The sequence below is a fragment of the Kluyveromyces marxianus genome, chromosome 8 (assembly GCF_001417885.1).
Source record: "Kluyveromyces marxianus DMKU3-1042 DNA, complete genome, chromosome 8".
NCBI lineage: Eukaryota > Fungi > Ascomycota > Saccharomycetes > Saccharomycetales > Saccharomycetaceae > Kluyveromyces > Kluyveromyces marxianus.
Window position 1 is genome coordinate 504,887 of NC_036032.1, and position 23,710 is coordinate 528,596.

At 42.8% G+C, this 23,710-nt stretch overlaps 14 protein-coding genes across 14 annotated transcripts; 7 read left to right on the forward strand and 7 right to left on the reverse strand.

Annotated features, from left to right (window-relative positions):
* Positions 1–120: 120 nt before the first annotated feature.
* On the forward strand, positions 121–669 carry ARF3 (Arf family GTPase ARF3; the record flags this gene model as incomplete). The annotated part of the gene is made up of 1 exon (XM_022821964.1): positions 121–669. One exon carries the CDS (start codon positions 121–123, stop codon positions 667–669), a length of 549 nt encoding a protein of 182 aa, XP_022678272.1.
* A 562-nt stretch (positions 670–1,231) lies between these two features.
* Positions 1,232–2,050, reverse strand: RKI1 (ribose-5-phosphate isomerase RKI1; the record flags this gene model as incomplete). The annotated part of the gene is made up of 1 exon (XM_022821965.1): positions 1,232–2,050. One exon carries the CDS (start codon positions 2,048–2,050, stop codon positions 1,232–1,234), a length of 819 nt encoding a protein of 272 aa, XP_022678273.1.
* Positions 2,051–3,464: 1,414 nt separating this feature from the next.
* On the forward strand, positions 3,465–4,454 carry RPS7A (40S ribosomal protein eS7; the record flags this gene model as incomplete). The annotated part of the gene is made up of 2 exons (XM_022821966.1): positions 3,465–3,602; positions 4,026–4,454. The coding sequence occupies 2 exons, from the start codon at positions 3,465–3,467 to the stop codon at positions 4,452–4,454; spliced, it is 567 nt and encodes a 188-aa protein (XP_022678274.1).
* A 482-nt stretch (positions 4,455–4,936) lies between these two features.
* On the reverse strand, positions 4,937–5,230 carry KLMA_80223 (uncharacterized protein; the record flags this gene model as incomplete). Its single annotated transcript, XM_022821967.1, has 1 exon — positions 4,937–5,230. One exon carries the CDS (start codon positions 5,228–5,230, stop codon positions 4,937–4,939), a length of 294 nt encoding a protein of 97 aa, XP_022678275.1.
* Positions 5,231–5,695: 465 nt separating this feature from the next.
* On the reverse strand, positions 5,696–8,737 carry NUP1 (FG-nucleoporin NUP1; the record flags this gene model as incomplete). Its single annotated transcript, XM_022821968.1, has 1 exon — positions 5,696–8,737. One exon carries the CDS (start codon positions 8,735–8,737, stop codon positions 5,696–5,698), a length of 3,042 nt encoding a protein of 1,013 aa, XP_022678276.1.
* A 970-nt stretch (positions 8,738–9,707) lies between these two features.
* On the forward strand, positions 9,708–10,937 carry KTR1 (alpha-1,2-mannosyltransferase KTR1; the record flags this gene model as incomplete). The annotated part of the gene is made up of 1 exon (XM_022821969.1): positions 9,708–10,937. One exon carries the CDS (start codon positions 9,708–9,710, stop codon positions 10,935–10,937), a length of 1,230 nt encoding a protein of 409 aa, XP_022678277.1.
* A 207-nt stretch (positions 10,938–11,144) lies between these two features.
* CRC1 (carnitine:acyl carnitine antiporter) lies at positions 11,145–12,182 on the reverse strand (the record flags this gene model as incomplete). The annotated part of the gene is made up of 1 exon (XM_022821970.1): positions 11,145–12,182. One exon carries the CDS (start codon positions 12,180–12,182, stop codon positions 11,145–11,147), a length of 1,038 nt encoding a protein of 345 aa, XP_022678278.1.
* Positions 12,183–13,253: 1,071 nt separating this feature from the next.
* On the forward strand, positions 13,254–14,483 carry PHO23 (Pho23p; the record flags this gene model as incomplete). Its single annotated transcript, XM_022821971.1, has 1 exon — positions 13,254–14,483. One exon carries the CDS (start codon positions 13,254–13,256, stop codon positions 14,481–14,483), a length of 1,230 nt encoding a protein of 409 aa, XP_022678279.1.
* Positions 14,484–15,026: 543 nt separating this feature from the next.
* RAS2 (Ras family GTPase RAS2) lies at positions 15,027–16,052 on the forward strand (the record flags this gene model as incomplete). Its single annotated transcript, XM_022821972.1, has 2 exons — positions 15,027–15,041; positions 15,255–16,052. 2 exons carry the CDS (start codon positions 15,027–15,029, stop codon positions 16,050–16,052), a joined length of 813 nt encoding a protein of 270 aa, XP_022678280.1.
* A 760-nt stretch (positions 16,053–16,812) lies between these two features.
* Positions 16,813–17,187, reverse strand: OST2 (dolichyl-diphosphooligosaccharide-protein glycotransferase; the record flags this gene model as incomplete). The annotated part of the gene is made up of 1 exon (XM_022821974.1): positions 16,813–17,187. One exon carries the CDS (start codon positions 17,185–17,187, stop codon positions 16,813–16,815), a length of 375 nt encoding a protein of 124 aa, XP_022678281.1.
* A 344-nt stretch (positions 17,188–17,531) lies between these two features.
* OCA1 (putative tyrosine protein phosphatase OCA1) lies at positions 17,532–18,185 on the forward strand (the record flags this gene model as incomplete). The annotated part of the gene is made up of 1 exon (XM_022821975.1): positions 17,532–18,185. One exon carries the CDS (start codon positions 17,532–17,534, stop codon positions 18,183–18,185), a length of 654 nt encoding a protein of 217 aa, XP_022678282.1.
* A 496-nt stretch (positions 18,186–18,681) lies between these two features.
* On the forward strand, positions 18,682–19,560 carry PIN2 (Pin2p; the record flags this gene model as incomplete). The annotated part of the gene is made up of 1 exon (XM_022821976.1): positions 18,682–19,560. The coding sequence occupies one exon, from the start codon at positions 18,682–18,684 to the stop codon at positions 19,558–19,560; it is 879 nt and encodes a 292-aa protein (XP_022678283.1).
* A 177-nt stretch (positions 19,561–19,737) lies between these two features.
* MIC27 (Mic27p) lies at positions 19,738–20,460 on the reverse strand (the record flags this gene model as incomplete). The annotated part of the gene is made up of 1 exon (XM_022821977.1): positions 19,738–20,460. One exon carries the CDS (start codon positions 20,458–20,460, stop codon positions 19,738–19,740), a length of 723 nt encoding a protein of 240 aa, XP_022678284.1.
* Positions 20,461–20,863: 403 nt separating this feature from the next.
* AVT4 (Avt4p) lies at positions 20,864–23,038 on the reverse strand (the record flags this gene model as incomplete). The annotated part of the gene is made up of 1 exon (XM_022821978.1): positions 20,864–23,038. One exon carries the CDS (start codon positions 23,036–23,038, stop codon positions 20,864–20,866), a length of 2,175 nt encoding a protein of 724 aa, XP_022678285.1.
* Positions 23,039–23,710: the final 672 nt, after the last annotated feature.

Consider the following 23,710-nt stretch of genomic DNA (forward strand, 5'->3'; position numbering starts at 1 on the left):
GTACGTAATAGAGACGATAGTGTGTGAGAGGGTTAATAGTTGGTAGCAAGCCACCGGGATAAAAACACACACAAGCACGGGCACTAGCACACGCACACTACTCTTTGCTGGCATTTCAAGATGGGTAACTCAATTTCTAAAGTGCTAGGGAAGCTATTTGGCTCGCGTGAAATGAAGATATTGATGCTAGGGTTGGACAATGCGGGCAAAACGACAATCTTATACAAGTTGAAGTTGAACAAGATAAAGACATCTGCACCTACAGTGGGGTTCAATGTGGAGACGCTGACGTTTAAGAATGTCAAGTTCAATATGTGGGACGTGGGGGGTCAAGCCCGTTTGCGACCTTTGTGGAGACACTATTTCCCTGCAACAAATGCGCTAATATTTGTGATTGATTCAAGTGACAGGGACCGGATGTTGCAGGCGAAGGAGGAGTTGTTCAGTATTATCGGGGAGAAAGAAATGGAAAAGGTTGTTCTTCTAGTCTTGGCGAACAAGCAGGATCTTCCGGGGGCCATGACCCCCAACGAGGTGTCTGACTTTTTACAATTGGGGGAGAATTTAAAGAACCAATTGTGGTCGGTTATTGGTTCGAATGCTTTGACTGGTCAAGGTTTGATTGAAGGGTTGTCGTGGATCGCCAAAAACACCTCCGATTCCCACTGAAGGGAGGGTAGGCATCCTAAGGGAGTGGGCGGATACAGGAATCCATTATAATCAATTTGCTATTGCCAGACAATACAATGCGATTTGCTGGGAAATCTCCGGAAATACAAAAAATTAAAAACAAAAACGAAGATCCCTCGGCGATCGATCGATAGGCCTTTTCTTATTGTACTTCCTTTGTCCACCACTTCTCTGTGTGACATTTACTTCTTTCCTCGATTTATAATACTACTACTACTACTACTAATACTAATAATAATAATAACAAGGCTATAACCATATATACATGCCGCTAGTCAGTCAGCTTAGCCGACCGCAATTGGGAGAGCGGAAAAAATAACGAAAAGGGTAGTGAGAATGGGTCTTGTAACCTTATTCTGACCCAATTTGTTTTCATGTTTCATCGTACATATGCCAATGATGAATTTGTAATACTATTTGAATATACACTCTCTGGCCTGGCTTGGCCTGGCCTTAGCTAGCTAGCTCTCTTTTATATGTGTATATATATATACATATATATATACTTACATTTATATATGATGATTTACAACGTGCAGTTCTACAACACCTGCAGCTCGACGGACCCATCTGGCGAACCGAAGTACGCCTTTTCCGCATTGTCAATGAATAACCCGGTCTCAACAACCCCAACCAACATCTTGATGTCTTGATGTAGCTTTCTAGGGTCCGCGATCTCGCCAAAGTCAGCGTCAATGATGAAGTTGCAGTTATCCGTAACCACGGGCCCCGCTTTCGCGCTACCGCCCTGTCTCACAATAGCGCTCTTGCAATGTAGTCTATCTTTCAACGCAGTAAGCACATGCACATAGGAACTGGGCACCACTTCAATCGGCACACCGCGTTTCCAGTTGGTCCCCAAGTGCTTTGGCGACCGTTTTCTCGAGTCTGCAACAACAATAAACTTCTTCGCACTAGTGCTCACCAACTTTTCCTGAAACAAGCACGCTCCACCACCTTTAATCAACTGTAAATTCTCATCGACCTCATCTGCACCATCGAACGCAATATCGATCTCAGGATACTGCTCAATGCTCCCTAACTGCAACCTGTTCGATAGAATCAACTGTTTGGACTGGAATCCAGTAGGTATACACACAAAGTTGCTGCTATCGTTCACATACTCTCCAAGCCTTTCGGCAACATAAACTACAGTAGTACCACTACCAACACCCACTACTTTATGAATCTTGGCATCAAAATTCTCATCAACCGCACGGTATGCAGCAGTACGTTTAGCCTGCTCCAATTGGTCCGAAAGAGGTGGCAGTTTCGAGAGATCGCTTAATGGCATCTTGAAAACGTGTGGAAAGCTTGGTAATATGAGTCTATGAACACGCCTGCTTACAGCACAGTACATCTACTGAGAAACTAAAATAACACAACCCAAAGCAAACTAACTAACTAAGTACTACTATTACGGGTCGTTTACACCGTCCAACCACCTAATATCACACATACGCTTGATCTACTTTATATATTCCGTTCGTCACTTTCACAAACCTAACTAAGTCACTTAACTTTCTTTTCTTGAGATGAGCTAGCTGCCTAGCTAACTAGCTAGCCAACTAGCAACGCTCGCTCCGACATGATGAGAACAAGAAAAAAAAAAAAATTATAATTCAATATAGGAAAAAATCATAGAGCACACCCTATACAGCACAGAGTAAGTAGTGCTCTTGCTAGTACGTGGCTGACAGAAGATCGATTTTGAACCAAATGAAACTTTTGTCTAGCAACATACACCGGGAACAGGGAGGAAACTCCGGTCTGGAGCAATGGAAATGGAAATTACGGGCCTACCTATTGTAGTGTTGTAAAGCCTAATTTTCCTATATACTAGTTTTATCCATGTCTTTTGTACTACTTACTATGCTGCGTTTGTTAGTCACTAGTCACACTTACTTACTTGCACAGGGTGTAAAGACGGGTTTCATCGTTCGGGATTGGTTCGAGAAGCGAATGAGTAGTAGCAGCATATTCCTGTGGGGGATTGAGAGCGAGCGCGCATTCTATGTAGTTTTCTGTTTTTTCTTTTATGCCCAATGTAGTACGGTGGTGTAGTAGAGGAGAGTGGCATTTCTTCCGCAAGTACGGCGGTTTCTGTTGGCCGAGTATTCCGGGCGGACTGTTTTTTTGTTCTTGTTTGTCTTTCGGGAATTTTGGTTTACAACACCCGTGCATCTTTCGAAATGTGTTGCACCCGTACATTTTGACGTTATTGTTTTTTGATGAAACATGTCTTCCTAATATGGAATATGTTTCCTGGTCTGTCGCTTTTATTTTTTTCCCTCTCTCCAGCTCCAGGAGGTAGACTCCTGAGAGGAGCGAGCACGGCGTAATCCAATGGTCTTTGCCGTTTGGGACTCGTCTCCTGCTAGGCTTCCTGCTAGGTTTGTCCACTGAGCTGTGTGCGTGAGTAGGGATAGACCCACCAGTCGGCCTGGCTAGTGGTGGGTTGTCCCGCCTAGCACCTGTCTAGCACCTCCCTGTTCACCGTTCCTGGTGCAACCGCACGCTGGCGTCCCCGTTAGAGCACCAGCACCATCCTCTCCAGGTGATTCCGCATCCCAGGACCAGGACACAGTGTGGGAAGGATCTCTCACCAACTTTTTCAAAATTTCAAGGTTTACATGTTCAAACAGTTGGAAATGAGCTTAGGTTAATAAAATACTACTACTTGATGTTATAGTGATTTGATAGCGTTTGTGTAGATATAACGATTTGAATATAGAGGATTTCTGAAACAGCCAAGCAAGGAAACACAACCTACGATGTCCCAAGCCAAGATTTTGTCCCAAGCTCCAACTGAATTGGAATTGCAAGTTGCTCAAGCTTTCATTGACTTGGAAAACAACTCTCCAGAATTGAAGGCTGATTTGAGAGCTTTGCAATTCAAGTCCATCAGAGAAGTATGTGAATGAATAAGAAAACACTGTGATGTGCATGACTGTGGGAACGACGTGAAGAAACAGATAGTATAAGAGACCATACGATAGAAGAGGCCGTGTGTGAGAAAAAAAACCTCCCCGCCGTAACAATATAGCAATGAGACCACTCGAGACCATATGGGAACGCCAGTGGAAACAACTCCGTATCACTCCGCAGGGCATGTTGGGATACACCCAGTATAGCCCAGATAAACACCTTAACGAACAGGAATTATTTTAGAAGAAAAGTGCTCTAAGAACATAAGCTAAGATACACATTGAAGAAGTCTCTCGTTTCATACCGACGTACCAGCATGCACTAAGCTGTCATTATCAACAGAACTCCCCCTTCCCGAAGATCATTTTACTAACTTATTTTCTACCTCACCCATTTTTATTAAACAGATCGATGTCGCTGGTGGTAAGAAGGCCTTGGCTATCTTCGTTCCAGTCCCATCTTTGGCTGCCTACCACAAGGTCCAAATCAAGTTGACCAGAGAATTGGAAAAGAAGTTCCAAGACCGTCACGTCATCTTCTTGGCTGAAAGAAGAATCTTGCCAAAGCCATCCAGAAAATCCAGACAAACTCAAAAGAGACCAAGATCCAGAACTTTGACTGCTGTCCACGACAAGATCTTGGAAGACTTGGTTTTCCCAACTGAAATTGTTGGTAAGAGAGTCAGATACTTGGTTGGTGGTAACAAGATCCAAAAGATCTTGTTGAACTCCAAGGACGTCCAACACATCGACAACAAGTTGGAATCTTTCCAAGCCGTCTACAACAAGTTGACCGGTAAGCAAATTGTCTTTGAAATCCCAAGTGAAACCCACTAAATCAATTGATAGTTTATTTTGTCAATAATCATCTATTAATCTAACAAAGAAATTTTAAGTTTTATTTGCATAAAACCTACTTCTGTTTGTATTTTGTACTGTATTTTAGTGAGTTTTGCTCATATAAGTTCGAAATGATAACCTTATATAAAAATAAAATATAAGCTCTTGGGGCCCCCTTATTAAATTTTGGGATCATGCTTAATCCTAAAATATCGATATAGTTACATATCTGATTGATCTTAACTATCATGTTTAGAACCCATCTTCGTGGGTTCAACTAAAAGGTATAACAACTACAGTTGTTACCATGCCAAAATATGATGATGATGATGATGATGATTATAATCATGAATAGAAAAAGTGCAGCAATCACAGTGACGATTATGTGTATATACAGGTTACATTTCCAGATGCGACCCAAACCAGTAGTATCCCTCTGTCTGTTTGCCTCTGTTTGTTTTTGTTGTGTTTTTTTGGCTCTAATTATTATGTTTCGGGTTCGTGTGGCTATTAGCTGAAGATGAATTCATTACTCGATCTTGTTCATCGGCCATTAGTATCTTGATAATTAAAACTATCCCTTCCATCATTACAGCATATTTAGTCAGTCGTAGAATACCAATCACTACATCACCAAGCAATGAACTGAACAGTGACTGCAGCGATGATATTAAAATAGTAGCACAGCATCCCAAGAGGAATGATGGAATATGTAACTGGTTATAGGGTGTTACTTTGATATGTCGCTGCATAGATATTGTGAATGATTTCATTGGTTGCAATTAATAAATGAATGCACTACCATGCAAGTAGGGAATCCTGCCTTTTTATACAGGTAAGTTATCTCAGCCTCTCCTTTATGTACGGAATAATATAACTTAAAACCATAATAATCTTGTTTTTCCTTTAAAACATAATTAAAGGTACGGTGCATTGATAACAGGAAGGGAACAATGCACGATGCAGGTGAAAAATAATTAAAGAAAAAAAAAATATTTGGACAATAAGATAAACGGTATACAAAGTTGGTTTGGTGTCCAACATTCCCAAGAAGATGAAATAGGGTGTAACCATGACTTTTAGTAGGGAAATAGGATATAATATTAGGGTTATTTTCATTATGTTATATAATACTATACTATTTTATATTATTGTATAAAATGTTTTGTCAAAAATGCAATATTGTTCGCTATGCTAATGAGAAAATGGTTCGGCGTGTGAGTAGTACTTGGAAATATTTACGCCCTCCTTCTTCTTCTACTAGGCATAGCGATCTTTCTTTGGGGAGGGAATTGAGGGTTCCCTTGAGGGGTACCTGCAGGTTGCGAGTTGAAAATCGATGCTGGGTTTTGAGGGCCAGAGGAGAACATCGAAGGTGAATTGCCTTGTGGAGCGGGTGATCCAAAAATTGTTGAAGGGTTTTGAGGTTGCTGGCCAGCAAAGTTGAAGTTTACCACATTTGATGGATTGAAAGATTGTGTGGGTGGAACTGCACTTGGACCTGGATTTGGGAAACCAGCGCTACCAAGAGATTGGATTTGTGGTGTTGATGAAGCAGAGCTGCCGCCAAATGTGAATGGCACATTAGGCTGGTTTGAACTAGCACCGAACGCAGGGGAATTGTTGGTGGTGCTAGGGCCGCTTCCTCCAAATGCAAATGGTTTTTGGGTCTGTTGGGCAGAAAAGTTGAAAGCGCTTTGAGATGGTTGCGGTGCACTTATATTGTTTTGGCCTGTTGGCTGGAGGGTATTGTTGCCAAATGAAAATCCCCCGGCCGATCCATTACTGCCTGCTGCAGACGCAACATTTGAACCATCGGAAAATGGAGTTGGGGAACTCTGCTTATTGTCATTTTTCAACCCGCTCAAATCGAACTTAAACCCTCCCGATGTTTTCTGTTCATTTTGTGTTTGAGATCCAAATACTGGAGGTTTTGCAGTATTCTGCTTGTCATCATTCACTGTTGTACTTCCAAACGAAAATGACGGTTTTGACGTAGCAGCTGTTTCTGCTGGTTTATTAGCGCTAGAGGCCCCAAAGGAGAATGAGGGAGTTCCCTGAGTGCTTGTATTGTTTGTACCGTTCGCAGTTGGTGCACTTGTACCGAATGTGAAGCTGGGCTTCGTAGCATTGTTATCAGTTACTGTTTCGATCTTCTTCGTGGCAGTTCCTCCAAATGAGAAAGTAGGTGTTTTCTCCTTTGCTTGATCATTTGCACCAGTGGCAGCAGGCGCACTTCCGAAAGAAAATGCTGGCTTTGATGGTTGTGTGGCTTGTGATGTAGTAGAACCAAAAGAGAATGCAGGTTTTATTGCGCTAGGATCGGAACCAGAAGTGGCTTTGGTTTCAGCCCCAGCTTCCTTCCCAAAGGAAAAGGTTGGTGTTGTTGCTTTTGTGGCTTCAGAAGAAGGTTTTCCAAAGGAAAATGCTGGTTTAGCTTGATCTTCTGCAGAAGGATTGGTAGTATTGGCAGACTCCGTTTTGTTGTTTTCATTAGTTTTCCCAAAACTGAATGTCGGTACCGCCACTTCTTTATTTACAACATCTTTCTGTTTCTCATTGTCATTACTAGTAGTTGAACCAAATTGGAACAAGGGTTTTGGTGTCTTACTAATCTCTGCTGTGTTTCCTACTTGTGGTTCATCAGTAGACTCTTTAGCTTTGCCGAAAGTGAATGATGGTATTTGTTTCGTTGTCTCATCTGGTTTTGTAGAGTTAGTTTTGGCACCAAACTTGAAAAGACTATTTGTTTTACCCACAGAATTGTTTTCAGTTTTATCGGCTGTTGATACAAGACCAGAGATTGGCACAGATTTGTCTTTCGATGAGGAGTCGTCAGAGGGTTTTGAAAACAAAGTTGGTAATTCCTTTTTGCTCTCATCCTTTGAGCTTTTTGTTGCACCGAAAGAGAAGGATGGTACAACTGGGTCCGGTTTAGAAGTGTTAGATGAAGCACCTCCAAAAGAGAATTTCGGAGTATCTGAAGGTTTTGCGGCGATAGGGTTTCCGAATGAGAATGGCTTCGGAGCAGCAACAGCTGATGCTGATGCTGCAGTCTTGGATCCAACTTCGTTGTCTTCCGAAGTACCCAACTCTCTTTTTTTCCTTGGGAGCTCTTCAATATCATCATTATCATTATCATCATCACCGCGCTTGGATACTTGGGCAGGGGCTAGCTTATTGGCACCTGTATTAGTATCTGGTTTGCCTCCAAATGTAAAAGCTCTCGATGCAGCAGGTTTTGTAGGGGTGTCAGTAGCGTCGGGGGAATTTGTATCACTGGTAACAAAGTCGAACCCTATGCTTGGAGCATTGACAAACAACGGTTTCTTCTCTGATATGCTCTCCTTCACCAATGGTTTTAGTGATAGTGGCGCTGCGGCTGCGGCTGCGGCTGCGGCGGACTCCTTTTTATTGGATTCGTTTTCTTTGAAAAGCGACTTGCCTTGTAACAGTTTACTTTGAATTCCCGTCAATGTAGATCCTACGGATGTTTCCGATTGATCAGATGCAGATGATGATGGTTTCTTCAACGAGGAGCTCTGTTTTAGAAGAGCACGGGACAATTTGGGAGAGTCCATATTCCCAGCCGTTGCTGCAGACGACTGTTTCGCTTTGACATTGTTTTTCAGTATATCATATTCAGATAAATCGTATTGGAAGTCGCCCTTCCATCTCTTCGTCTTACTTTTCTTGACTGCTGAATTCTTCTTCAAGCTCGTGCTAGCAGCGGTTGTGCTTTTCAACTGGTGCTTTCTGCCACTTGCAGCAGGCTTTCCATCTGTAAGCAGCCCATGGTCATGGTCATGGTCATGGTCATAGCTATAGTTGTAGTCTAGCGATAGCAAATGCCTTTGCAGTAGCGGGTACTGTCTAGCACGACGTAACTGCTGCATTCTTAGCAATCTCAACCGCTGCTTCGGTTCTATCGTTAACACTGGAGGACGCAAGTCGTATCCCGAGGAGTCTCCCTCGTACAAAAAGATGCTGGGTCTCTTGTCCGCTTCACGATCGTCGTCGAGATTAGCCAGGTTCATAGACGATGAATTATTATCCAATTCTTCGTCATTCCACACAAGATTATCGTACGCACCTAGCCGACGTTTTTTGCCTTTAATCACCACAGAACCGGAATCGCTTACTTCTCCCGGGTCGTCACGCGAGTCATCCTTATTGAATTGGGAACCGCCATCGTCTTCTGAATGTTTGCTAAACAACGATACTAGCGTCGATGAAATCGACCTTTTCGGCTTCTGTTTCTCAGAAATCCCCACCGACATGTACCTTAGATGATGCTCGTCGTCGCGTCTGTCGACTTTCTCTACCAATGTCTCGATGATCGACGGCCACGCCCTGCTATCGAGTGTTGTTTTGTTCTGATATTGTAGTGATGTTTGTATAGTTAACGATGTTGATTGAAGTACTTTTTTCTTGCTTGATGATAGTGGGACGGAAGGTGTATAATAAAAAAAAAAAAAAAAAAAAAAAGAAGCAGTAGTGCCAGTACAGTGATAATTTCAGTCACGTGATTGATTTTGACGTTGCCTGGATAGACCAGGCCAGATCGGTCTTTAAACCGCAGCAGTGTTCTCCACCGCCGTGGCCGTGTGTTGTGTCAGCCAACCGCTCGGATCTCCTCGATCTCTCCTCCACCACATACCTATGTCTATACATCATTATGAATCTTCATTTTATATTCAAATCTCAATTCCAGTTCCTGACATGAAAACTGTAAATTGCAACCTTAAAAGAGGGTTACAAGGTTCAAGGCATGACAAGGGATGGATATACAAGAGGTGTACAAGAGGTATATTGGAGATACAGAGGTGTACAGGAGACTAGAACCACTGGAACCAAGGGCAGGGCCTTAGCCTTGGCTTTGGTCCTGGTCTTGGCCCTGGCACATCGCCCCGCGTAAATTCAATTTTCTTTTTCGCCTTTTTTTTTTTTTGGCGTTGAGTTCCCATTTTCGGCAGATCCTATGAGGCATCCATTACTCATTCATGGTTCAATAGCCTTTCCTTCCCGTTGGTGTTTGTCGGTCAGTCGAGAATGGCAATAGTTTTTCACGATGCAAAAAAAAATTGGCACGGTATGTAGGCTTTATATATAGTATATAAATAGTTCATACACGTCAGAAGAATGGAAAATAGAGATTTGCATTCGAGAGCAATTAATTAATCAAATTAAAAGTAGAGAATTGAAAAGAATTGAAATTGGATTGAATTGGATTGAATCACATCGTTCAGGATGGGCGAGACGTGGATCAACAAGCAGCGTTCTGTACGTGTTATTGCGGTTTGTCTGATTGCGTTGACAGCGCTATTGGTGCTTTTCCAAGGTGCATCGTACAATGGAGAGGCTGGGATTGGAGCAGCTGCTGGGAGCGGGTCGGGCAAGTCGAACCAGTATGAGACAGTTCGTGCGAAGACGGATAGTCGAGTGTCGGTTGATCCAAACACAGGTTTCAAGTACACGTATATTGATAGCGGGAAGTATCCAGGGTCGAAGGTGAAGGCTACGTTTGTGACGTTGGCACGTAACAGTGATTTGGAGGAGCTTTTGGGGTCGATCCGTTCTGTGGAGGACCGTTTCAACAAGAAGTTCCAGTACGACTGGGTGTTTTTGAACGACGATGAGTTCACGCAGGAGTTCAAAGAGACTGTTGCTGCGTTGATCAGTGGTAATGTGAAATTTGGGTTGATTCCTGAAGAGCATTGGTCTTACCCCGAGTGGATCGACAAGGAGAAGGCCGCTAGGGTGCGTGAGGAGATGAGAGAGAAGAAGATCATTTACGGGCACTCGGAATCGTACAGACACATGTGTCGTTTCGAGTCTGGGTTCTTTTACAGACACCCATTGATGGACGAGTACGAGTTCTACTGGCGTGTGGAGCCTGGTGTCAAGATATACTGTGACATCGACTACGACATCTTCAAGTTCATGAAGGACAACAACAAGAAGTACGGGTTCACGATCTCCTTGAAGGAATACGAGGCTACCATCGAAACCTTGTGGCAAACGGTGTCCAGTTTCACCAAGGAAAACCCACAGTACTTGCACAAGAACAACATGATGAAGTTCGTTTCGGACGACGGCGGACACTCGTACAACTTGTGCCACTTCTGGTCCAACTTCGAAGTCGCCTCGCTCGACTTCTTGAGAAGTGAGGCTTACTCCAAGTACTTTGACTACTTGGACCACGCTGGTGGATTCTTCTACGAAAGATGGGGTGACGCTCCAGTGCATTCTATCGCTGCCGCATTGTTTTTGGACAGAAACGAGATCCACCACTTCTACGACGTTGGATACTACCACGTCCCATTCCACTCCTGTCCTATCTCCGCAGAGTACAGACAGCAGCACAAGTGTGTCTGTTCTCCTCAAGATGACTTCACCTGGAAGGGATACTCGTGCACGACTCATTTCTACACGACCAACAACTTGAAGAAGCCCGAGGGCTGGCAAAACTATACCTGAGGCGAAAAATTTGGCCCGCAGTTGCCTTTCTCGTTCTCAATCAATCAATAAACAAATTAAATAAATAAATAAATGAATTATATTACCCATACATAAACTTTACTTTACTTACGGACATATTATATTATATTATATTATTTTTTTTTCTTCTTAGTTTCCATTAACACATAAATATACCCCATCGTGGCTATCACACAGGCTACTGCATCACGCCAGTGTGGACGCGCCACGACCCCTCTGCTCGTACTTCTTGAACAACGAATGCGTCATTTCCACCCCCAAAAACGTCGCCGCATTCGCTGGGAACGATCTCAACATCGCAGGCCCAATCCCAGGGAAAAACCCTTTGATCCCGCCTCTTGTACGGTAGATCTCGCGCGTCACTTCCACCATCGATTGCCGCTTCGAAGATGACTGCAATTGCGTCTTCACTGTATCAATCGGGAACACAACCGCCCACATCGAAACTCCAGCCAATCCTCCACTAATACAAACATTCGTGATCGACAATTCACCGCTCTTATGTCCGCTCATCTTGTTCAAGAACTCTTTGCACACCTCGTAACTCGCAAAGTATAATGCGCTTCCGGGCCCGTCCCGCGACAATGTCGCCAACGACCCCTTGAAAAGCGACTGGAACCCCTGTGTGCGCACAATCTGGCGCGCTGCATCTGCAAACGACGTTTTCCCCTGCGTCGTCTGCATTACGACTTTGACGCGCTCCGTTGGCGCAGTCACTAGCGTAGTGGGAATCGCACTGATAAACCCTGCTGCAGCCATCTGCGCAGTGCTTAGTTCTTTTTTTGTTGCATTAGCCGCCGTAGATTCAGAAGCCGAAAAGGGAAAATGTGTCACCAACTTTTTCCCCACATCGTACCCCCAGAAGGAAACCGCGAAGATCGGCGTCACCCCCAACAATGGCGGAACCACTCCGCGGTAGAACCCGCGCACGGCGTTTACGGACGCAGGACCCGATGCAGCGCGCGCCTCCTTTAGAATGTGCGCTACAGCGTCTGTAGCGTTGCGCGCCTGGTTCGACTGACACCGCACTTTGACTAAATCGAAAGGATGGCCCGTCAACACGGCGCACACCCCTCCGACGCCGCCCGCCACCAACGATTGTAAATTCTCCACCAATGGCGACTTGGCATGGGGCTTCTGATTGTTCTGGTCTTGGTGTTGTTGCACTCCTCCCAAAAGGCCTTGTTCTAGCTCTACTTCCACTTCCACCGAAGCGTCACTCATTGTAGATGTATGTATATGTATATATGACTTTTTTTTCCCCTGCCCTTGGTTCCTGACTGAATGGATTGGATTGGATTGGATTGCTTGCTATATAACGTACACCAATTCGTCCAATCTATAGGGACAGGCCCGCCCATCGATTTCCTTCTGCAAGGCTGAACGGTTTATATACATATACACATATAGCCATGCCATAGAAGCATAACGAAAAACAGGGACCGAAAAAAAAAAATATTGATAGCGAAAGCGTAAACAAAAATCGTTGATGATATACACCGTCTGTCACACATACGTACGCTAGGGCAGGATGTAGGCAGGATGCAAGCAGACTTGCAAATCCGAGGTCCAAGGTCCAAGGTCCGAACCACAAACAAAAGTGTGACAAGCACGGGTTCAAACTCTGGATGACCTTAAGACATTGACCATTGGCGATGACCACGGCGACTATACTCCAGAGATGACGCTATTAGGCCATGGGTCTGAGATGGACTGCCTCAGAGGAAGCTAAGTCATGCAAAAGCAAACCGCTTGCGCAAGAATTGGGACCGAGCAAAGACCGCTATCTCCAACTTCTAGGGCCCAGCGTGTTTGTTCCTTCTTTTGGTCCGAAGCGCTGACCACAGACAACGTCAGGTAAAAACATAGAAAACAAAAATGAAATCAAAAAAAAATCCGGGCTTTTCTTTGTCCTTTAGAGCGGGGAGAGTAGAGAGGAGAAGGAGAAGAAGAGGAGGAACAGGAAAAAAACCAAAAAAAAAAAAAAATAAAAATCAAAAATTAAGGGGATAAAGCAGGAGGGAGAGAAAACACCCGTGCACCGGCACGTGACCACATTCGCGCGGCGGGGAGGTTCCCGTTTCCGGCCGGCAGATATTTGTGTGTCACGTGGTTCCAGTTTGGAAAGAAAAAAAAAAAAACTATCAACAGTACCAGCAATAGAGAGATAGAGTATAACAAATATATTATAACCAGTTAGTTCTATTCATATTCATATTCATTGTTAAAAAGAGGAGGAATCAAGCCAACCGCAGTAAAATAGAATAGAGCAGAGTAGAGTAGAGTAGAGTAGAGATGTCTGTGCCTGCGAATTTGTATCCCGGCTTGAACGACATAAGCGATGTGTTGGAGGAGCTACCGCTTGAAGTGTCGAGGTACATGACTCTTCTGTACGAGATCGATGCCAAGTGCGTGAACATCATTCCTGAGTTGAATAAGTGCATCCAGGGGTTTTTGGATGGGAGGAACGTGGATGACGATAAGAAGGTGCCGTTGCGGGTGATTAACCAGTGGTTCCAGGAACTGATCCCATCGTTGGAGGAGAAGATGCACGTATCATCGATTGCGTACGATTCGCTTGAAAGGTTGACGGATAGGCTAGAGTTGGCGTACGAAGTGGCTCTTTCGAACCAGGAAATCCCAGAAAAGTTGAGGCTAGGGAACGATAACCATCCAGCAATGCATTTGCATCGCGAATTGATGGCGAAGGTGGACTCTAACGCGATGACAAAGTCGCAGCAGGCGCTCAAGAGCGAATCTCGTCGTGAGGCGATGGCAGCCAAGAGGACCACTGCCCAGAGTTCGAACACGGTTCCTGCGGCTGTGTCGTCAGGATCAAATTCCTCGAACTCGAACTCGACTGCAAACAACAGCAGCAACACCAATAGTAACAACAACAATAATAATAATAATAGCAACAACAACAATGGTGCATCGGGAAGGACGGCAGGCGGTGCTGGACCTGGCTCGAATGCACCAAATTCGCTGGGAACCACCACAAACACCACCAATGGACACAACTCAGGCTACACAACGACGGCTGGATCAAGGGCTACCGGCTCCACCCCTCAGCAGTCCCAAATCCACCCCAACCACACCATTGCAGGCGATGATCAACACTCTACTACCACTACCACCACCAAAAAGAGAAGAAACAACAATGGATCTGCTACAACTACAGCTAACGGCAACAACAATGGCGCATCCGCTTCCGCATCGGCAAACGCGAGCGCTGCTGCAGATTCTGCAGCAGCAGCCATAGCCACTACAGGCGTAGGTGCCCAAAGAAGAGGCAAGAAGAGAGCCCAAACTACTACAGTAACAGCCCCAAAGTACCAGAACAGACCCAAAACAAACGAGTACGGCGAAGCCCTGTACTGCTACTGCAACCAAGTCGCCTATGGCGAAATGGTGGGCTGCGATGGCGAAAACTGCCAGCTCGAATGGTTCCACTTGCCATGCATCGGATTAGAAACCCTTCCCAAGGGAAAATGGTACTGTAACGACTGCTTGAAGAAGCAATAAATACTGATATTTCTACACAAAAACCCTAGTTAATAATATTACTTAAATGTAAACATACACACACACACACACGAATTAGGTCCCCTGCTAGTCATACAGGCAATCGCTTATCCCTGCAGTAGCAGCAGCAGCAGCACTGTAGTTGCAGTTTCCTGTCGCTAAACGTAAGCAGCGAAGTTAAAAAAAAAATAAATAATAACAATAATAACAATAACGAGAATAATTAAATAAAAAAAAAAAACGAAATTTCAAATTTCTTTGAAAACAATAAAAAATAGAACATGGTTTCTTACAATACCGTTTAGCCGTATTTTTTGGGAAGGGTTAGGAGAGTGAGCAATTGCATTCAGAAGCTTTAATAAGAGCGTATATTAGTCAAGAAGCGTGTAATACGTATAGTAATTTTGACATTGAGTCTTTCAGGTTTGTTGCAACTAGGTTTTCAACGACGTGAATAGACGAAACTTTTCATTCTTTTCCTTTTTTGATTAACGAAGAGACAGACCGCAAGACAAGACTGGGAATTGTGCAGGAACACACACCATGTCTTTGAACAAAGTATGTTATTCTTTTATTTTAGCCTCATTTATGTTATGAGGATTGTGTTTGGCGTTGTTTTTTGAGGGATAGGGCTGACCGCTCTCGAAAAGGGTGTTTTATGACACGGTATTTCCGGCTAAGGCAAGCGTTTTTACTAACAGTACTTGGAAGCAATGGATTAAGGTCTTTTACTTGAGACTGTAATCCATTACTGATGCATATTTACTTCAGAACAATATCAGAGAGTACAAGCTAGTTGTAGTAGGTGGTGGTGGTGTCGGTAAATCGGCATTGACCATCCAGTTGATCCAGTCACATTTCGTAGACGAATATGATCCTACTATAGAAGATTCGTATAGAAAGCAAGCGGTAATCGATGATAAGGTGTCTATCTTGGATATCTTGGATACTGCTGGACAAGAGGAGTACTCTGCCATGAGAGAACAGTACATGAGAACAGGAGAAGGTTTCTTGTTAGTGTATTCCGTGACCTCGAGAACGTCTTTTGAAGAACTAATGACGTATTACCAACAAATTCTTAGAGTGAAGGATTCCGATTACGTTCCGTTGTTTGTGATTGGTAACAAGTCTGATCTCGAGGACGAAAGACAAGTTTCATACGAAGAGGGCCAGTCTTTGGCCAAGCAATTCAATGCCCCCTTCTTGGAAACCTCTGCTAAGCAGAATATTAACGTAGAGGAGTCGTTCTACGGACTAGTCCGTCTAATCAGAGACGGTAAGGGTTACGACAAGAGCGCTTCTTCGGGCGCACAGAACGAAGCTTCACAGGACCAAAACCAGGCTCCTGGGTCAGTGCAAGAAAATGGTGCAAACAGTGACGAAGGTTTCGCTGACACCGGTAATGGAACTGAAGAGGCTCAGCCGAATAATGCTAATGTTAAACAAAAAACAGCCAAATCATCTACTCAAACGAAGTCTACCCCAGCCAACAACCAAAGATCAACAAAACCTAACCCTCCAAAAACCCAATCCGACAAAGGTGGGTCTGGATGCTGTATTATCTGTTAAGTGGTGTTTATTTTAATCTCTTAATACAAACAGATGCAACCGATAAGAGGCTAAAAAAAAATCAAAAATAAAATACACACCAAAATGAAATAAAATCCGTTGAACGCAACGTTGTCATTATTAATATTATTACTATTATTATTACTACCCACTTCCCACTTTTTTTTTAACCACAAGTACCCCGTCCCCGTCTACAATTGATTTGACTTTCACTATAACTATTCTTCCGCTTTACCCTCCTCCTCTTCTTCTATCTATCCAACTCTGCAACTGGAAACCATTTCAAGTTCGAGTCGGATAACTAATCGTTGTTGTTGTTACTATAGGAATGTTTTTTTTTTATTTTTTGAGCTTTCGCACAAACAGCAATCTGCAACTGGCCATGCCAATATAATACACGAATCATTAATTGCTGTTTCTCTTTTATCTCGTTCGCCTTTTTCACTTCATAGGAAGGGCTTAGTAACGTCTCAGAAAAGACGCACATCACTAATACTTATACTATCTCTGTTTAACCACACCTTCCTTTCCCTTTCCCTTTTACTTTTACTCTTTACAAATAATTTACTGTTTAACTCTCGTAACTAACCAAAAGCAACTCTGTAATAAGATATGGACAAGCGCGGAGGACCCTTGCTCATTTTCGAAACATACACACATATTAGACGTTCGAATAATATATCTCTTACTATATCCTTCCTTTACATAAAAATAAAGATGTACGTATACAATACACACTGGCAGTTAGTCCTGTCATATCTCAGTTGATGAAGTGCAAACTGATGAAATGTAGAATCAAACTTGCAATGACAAACTCACCGAAAGCCCTGGGCTTCGAAATACCCTTGAAAGGCGAATTGAGTTGTAATCTCAGAGACACCAACAACACGAATTGACCAACGCAAAGCACGAAACCAGACAAAAACGCATTGAATGGGAAATTATCTCTGATCACAAGAACAAAAATGAATTGAAGTACCCCCAATGCAACCAAAAATGCTAGAAATGAGTCAATTAGCAACAACTGCTTGTTATTTTTCACGTTTTTTACATAGGATTGGTATGCTGTTGTCAACGATTCAGAAAACTGCGTCAAAGACGACGCATTGCCCACTGCGGTTTGCTTCTTGACCATTTTATATCCAACTATTTGACAATTCCAGAAAGTCAGCGTAGTAATGCTAATATAGCTATCAGTCTTCCCAGGTTCCACGTTTGAACACTCGCTTCCACTATATTTGTTATGTGAATATGCATATATTTATATATGTATATATATATATAGTTTTCTATATTGAAATGAAAACCTTTAAAAAACATGAGAAATCAAAAGAGTAAGCAAGTAGTATACAAGACTACTATTAATCAATGAAAAGAGGTCAATCCATGGCATAGTCAATAAAGGGGAGGATCATAGATCAGCAAGAACTACAGAAAGTGTTCATCTAGAGGTATAGAGCATTGTTTCTAGATCCAGATATGTCTGATACAGCGAAATATGTAGACGAAACAGAAGACGTGGAAGCAGAAGAAGATGATGATTCAGTTGTTGTAGACGAGGAGATCGAGACAGGACATCCAAAATTCACCATACTACACCCACCTGACGAAAGAATTGTGCCTCCTTTGAATTTCTGCCCGGTAGAGAGGTATTTGTACAGGTCGGGTCAGCCATCAAACGTAAATTTCCCGTTCCTACTGAACTTGAAGTTGAAAACAATAATATGGCTAGCCAACGAGGAGCCTCAGGATGCCCTTCTTGAGTTTTGCGACGACCATAACATACAGCTACAGTTTGCTGCTATAAATCCTGACGGCGGTGAGGATGACAACCCCTGGGACGGGCTCACTGAACACTCCATCAGAAATGCCTTGCATACCATAGTCAACTCGGAAAACTATCCTTTGCTTGTGTGCTGCGGTATGGGCAGACACAGAACCGGAACCGTGATTGGATGCTTGAGGCGGCTCATGGGGTGGAACTTGGCCAGTGTCTCCGAGGAATACAGAAGATTCACGGGAAGCCGTGGGGGACGGATTCTAGTAGAACTTCTCATAGAAGCCTTCGACATATCTACGGTGGAAATAGACCGAGAAAAGGCACCCGACTGGTTAGTAACGGCGTTGTCGTAATGCCCATCTACGACTAACCCTTTTGTACATATATTAAATGAACCCACGTGATACGTAAATCTTGCTTCCATAACGCTAAGGCCCTTGGCGACTTCGTCTCTTATGGTCCAGCTTGGCTTGGCCCAGGCACCCACTAGGGACCCGCACGAAACGATCAACCTTCGCATACGTATACGCATACGCACACTCACACACATACTTCCGGCTCCACCCAGGGTCCCCATTCAGGGTTCCAAGCCCGGTTCCAAGCCCTGATCAAAGGTATAAGCCTTTCCAAACCACGTGATCAGCGTTTCTTAGTGCTGGATCTCGCGCTATTTAGAGAGTATGAGGCTTATAATTTCGAAGTTTTCACCGATATATAAATAGAAGAGATATGAAGTTGAGATTAAATGAGTTGCAAAAGGATGGGATGGAATATGTAAGGCATTTGAGTTTGATCTCTGTGTTGGGAATTTTAGATATTGTTAGCAATAGAGCATAGCACGAAAGAGTGATGGATGTTGATGTGCTTGAAGAGTTTGCCAATAGGCAGCTGTATGTGAGAGGGTTTTTCCATGACGTTAAGAACACTACTAGAAGTTTCAAATCATGGGATAAATGTATGGACGATAAGCCATGTAAGATCATTGCGATTGTGGGTATTGTTCTAGCAGCAATTTTCGGGATGTATTTAGTCGGTGGTTTACTATATTTCTTGAGATCGGGTGTGACAAATATCTCAGAGTTTATATGTTGGTGTTGCTTCTGTAAGAACAGAAGTGGTGGAGCTGCACCAGGGAATGATGGCTACCGGGGACAGCCTCCAGCCCCTCCAATGGTTGTTTACCAGCCTATCCGTGATCCAGATCCAGGCTATGGTGGTTATGATGGCTACAGAGGAGGGCCAGACGTTCGTAGAGGCAGAGGGAATAAAGGATACTATGACGAAAGATTATCTAGATCTTCTGATTTGGATGTGGCAGAAAGTTACGATCTAGAAGCTCAGAAAGATCCATTTAACAAGAAGGGAAACTATAGGCAGAGTGAGGACACAATACCGATGCAGAGTTATCACCCTAATCTAGCATCGCCTAACCAGTACCAAGAGCCTTCTCCATCACATTCGCCGGTCAGAGGTAATACAGGAAGCACGTATTTCCAGCCTTCTACGAATTACTATGTTCCCAAGTCCAATTCGCATGGAGCAGATAATGGGAACGTATTTTATGAAAATACTGCGTACCAACCTGATAGAACAATGTCCACTGCAACTGCAAATGCAAATGCAAATCCTCCACCCGCTGGAGGATATCAAAATTTCACCTCTAGGGCTCCGTTCCCTCAGGATGATGATAGAGACACACCGGGATTCAATCGTTATGGCGGTTATTGAATAGACAATGCTTATTTCTTTCTTTCTTTTAAATGGGGGTCATGTTACTACTATATATATTCTCATATATATATACATATATAAATACCATGCATATATGTATGGTATGTTGTACGAATATTAATCGGATTGGCGGAATTCCTCTGTTGTGTTTCTTTTAAAACATAATTTTGCACTTCATTGAGTTCTTTCAGCAATTGCCTCTCTAATTGCTCCAATGGAAGATTCCAAACCTTCATGGGTTGCCTTGTTCAATGATTTCATTTGAGCTTTTAGACCATTCTCGATGGCAGAGTCATATAACGCTGCTGACTGCTCTACGAGTTCCTTGGGTAAAAAGTCGTTCTTGATAGCAGCCAAAGCATTGTTCCACGTATTGGGCGTTAACTGTTGGTAGGCAGCACCCGCAAGAATCCATGGAAGAGTCAAACGAACTGGAAGACTCGTTATAAGTTTAGAGAAAACCGTTGGTGTTCTTTTTAAAATACCAGCTTGTTCACTATTCCAAGGAGAGCTGAAACCCCAGTTTCTCCTACTAGATATAACGGATCCGAAAAACCATCCTCCTAAGGAGAGCACACTAGCCGTCACGAAGTGGTCTTCAATTTCCTTCTTGTCACTCAATACATTTTCTCTCCAGTATTGCTTAACAGATTCCACTTCGTTGCGTGCAGCAGATTTTTGCGTAGCAATTTCGGCCTCAACATATTCCTTTTGACCTATTAACTTCTTTCTCAGTTGGCTTATCCATGAAGTGACTGCCACTGGCTCAGTAACAGTGTTCCCATTAGGTAGAGTAGCTGTGTGGATTTCAGTATTGTTCTTTATGAACTCAGGAACATAAGGTTCTGCTTTCTTTAAAACTTTTTCATCAAATTCTCCGTAAAAATCCCTACCCATCTTGAATTCTATGGTTTTACTGATACGTCTACTTCACAGAATACAAATTGGTGAAGGTTGGACAACTTTTGTACTTCCTATATATAACGGTTGAGTATATATGTATATTGTCTATAATTTGGCATCGACTTTCTTTCCATGTTGAACCAATAAAAGTTACTTAACATATGGAATCCGGGTAACAGCGATATTGCATTACAACACAATTCAAGATGGACAAGCGACAAGCGACGACGAATCGTCCTTGGATATCTTACGACAAACATCTCCTCATCTTCTTTTAACTAGAGTCTTATTCCAACAGCAGAGTTCAATAATATCTTTTGAATATTGCCTAAATTATCCGAAATTATATAGATATATAAATATTTATACATATGTATATATTAATGAGGGCGTATTATTACCCCATGATACACTGATAGGAGGTGTATAGCATACTAATGCCTCCAAATATGATAAGAACATAGTCTAGCAAGATCATCAGTTTGTTTTGAAGCGTTTTGTTCGTTTCAAAATTTGGTTGACTACAGCTTTTCAAATGAAGCATTGGAGGATACATGTACACGAGAGGTATGCATGCAAAACAGCCAATGAATGAGACGAAAACGTCTAATTTTGCGCTACCAAAATATGCAAGACCAATGACAAAGATGACAATAATAGATCTCAAGAAATTTTTTGACCACTTCACTTTCCAGTTGAGTTTCCCAGAATTAGGGTAGTATTGAACTTCGTTACTATTGGTTGGCGAGACAGTCTTTTTAAATTTAGGTATCAATTTACTTTCAATGATACCAATGGCTGGAAAGAGTTGAAGTGGAGTTGATAGCAAAATGGCAAGTGAATAAAAGAACTGAACCAGATTGACGAAAATATTATCTTGGGGTAAGTTCAATAAAATGACGGTTTCAATGTATTTCCCGTAAGCCAAATACCCCAATGTTGCAATCGAAATAAATAGAACAGTAGCGGTAATGATTACCAGGCCCAACACCATTGGGAATTTTTCTGGCTTTCTCATTGAATCCTGTACTGGGATAATAAGGCCAATGCCTTCGAAAGCGAATATAGCGGTACCAATAAATAGTGACCATTTAGAAGGGTTGAAACCATACACAATTCCTTCAGCTGGATGTAGGTTCAGATCGAACACCAAATGCTTGAAGATGAAAAACACAATGATCATTAATCCTGCCATTGTGAAGAAATTGGCCAGCAATGAGGTTAAAGAAAGTTTAGACACATTTCTGATGAAGGCTAAAGGAATGAATATTATGGTTTGAAGTACCAAAAAATGTTCGATTCGCAAGTTGGGTAGGCGGAACACGTTGTCGAAAAATGCAAGTAAGTTCTTAGAAGTGAAGACAACATAAGCAGCAGAGAATCCCAACTGTGTCAATATCAATGATGCGAGAATTGTATATCTCATCCACGGACCGTATAGTTTCGTACCAATGTCACCAAATGACGATACGCCAGTAGCAACTTTTGATTTAATTAGAATATAGTAACACCAATACGAGTATACTCCGAAAAATGATAGCATTATGATTGAAAAGGTCAATCCACCATTAGCAAAGGCACTAGGTAAGAATAGTACACCAGTACCTATGAAAGATTTCAGCATTAGTAAAAATGCTTTGAAAGTAGTAGTCTTCACTTGGGATGGTCTAGCAGCAGGTGACTTCGGAAACCCATAATCTTCCATCCCAGCCCTATTCAGCAAAGGCCTGTCAACATCATCATCGAATGCGTCGTCATCCTCACCAACAGCAAAGTCATCGTTGAAAGTTTCACCCGCAAAATGTCCATACACGTACAAAAACTCCAAGAAGTTTCTCGTTAAAAAGGGCACCTTCTCACCCGAAATAGACTGACTTTCATTGTTGTTAGAAGAAATGACCGATCCGTAAGACGGGGTTGTATTATGCGAAGACAGGTCGTTATTACCATTCATCTTAGGCATCTCATTCCGAATTTTCTGAACAATATACTCTCTTCTGAACCCTCCAGGAACATTCAACGCGCTCGCAGTAGATCCTTTGCGTCTATGTGCATCTGCAAAACTCAAATCATCAGCCGACTTATTCTTCCCCTTTTTAACACTTTGCTCTAGGGGCGACGTAAGCTTATAAAAGTCCCGTATCATATCACCACCTTCAGTGTTTAGGTTTGTGTCATGCTCTGGAATGCTGACTTCCGTCTCACTGGGAATATCGCTCTCTCCAGTAACCGATGAATGCGATTTCTTGCTCAGCTGCGAAAAAGAGTTCGACTTCGTGAAGTTGTCTCTCAAGTAGTTCTGCTTCAACGAATGAATAATCTCAGCTTCCTTCTCAACATTCGGTAACTTAAAACTAGGAGATCCAACATCTATAAACGTCCGTGAATCCGTGCTTTTGCCCAAGGGGGGTGAACCGCCAACAGCGACAGATTTTGACCGACTGGCCATAGATCTTCGACTTTTCGCGCTTTCAGACAGCAACATCATCGACTGTCGACGTCTTTTATCAGCAGCAGGTATCAAAATCCCAGAACTATCACCCACATTACGATTGTCAACCGGATTTGCCATCTCTTGTACCTTGTTTGTATCTACAATTTATCGCTCCAAATCCTTTTTATTTAGCACCACTTAGTCTCTTTCTATAATGTATTTTGTACACCAAAAAAAACCAAACACACTCCAACTATCCTCGAATCTCACAGCAACACCCTACAGATGACCGGCTCATTGCCCTATCAAACAGATCTCTCTTAAAAACATCTTAAATTCAATCTTTTAACCAATGTTTCCCTTATGTGACAAAATGCCATAATCCTTTACAACTTATTTTTTGTTGTGTTATCTAGATCAACTATAATCAAAAGTCATGTACACACGCATTCGAAAAACCGTAAGAAAGAGAGGAAAAAAAAAAGAATCGCATCGCATCGCCAACAGAAATGGATCAAAAAGACATAGAAACGTGACAAGAGAGTGCACAGTGGATTGTCGGTTGCCATGGTTTTCTTGCACGGTTTTGCGCTTCCATTTTATTCCCTGGAAATATTATTTTGCTCGCTTGTTTCTGCTTCTGCTTCTGCTTCTGCTTCTCTACAGGGCAGGAGAAAGAGAGGTGGAAATTGGTGTCTGATTGCGTCTCTTATCGGAATCATCGATCCCAGCTGGGAAAATGGAAGCCGAAAAAAGGGCGATAGACGCGAAATAAATATCACGTGATAAGTTGGTGTATATATATTAATA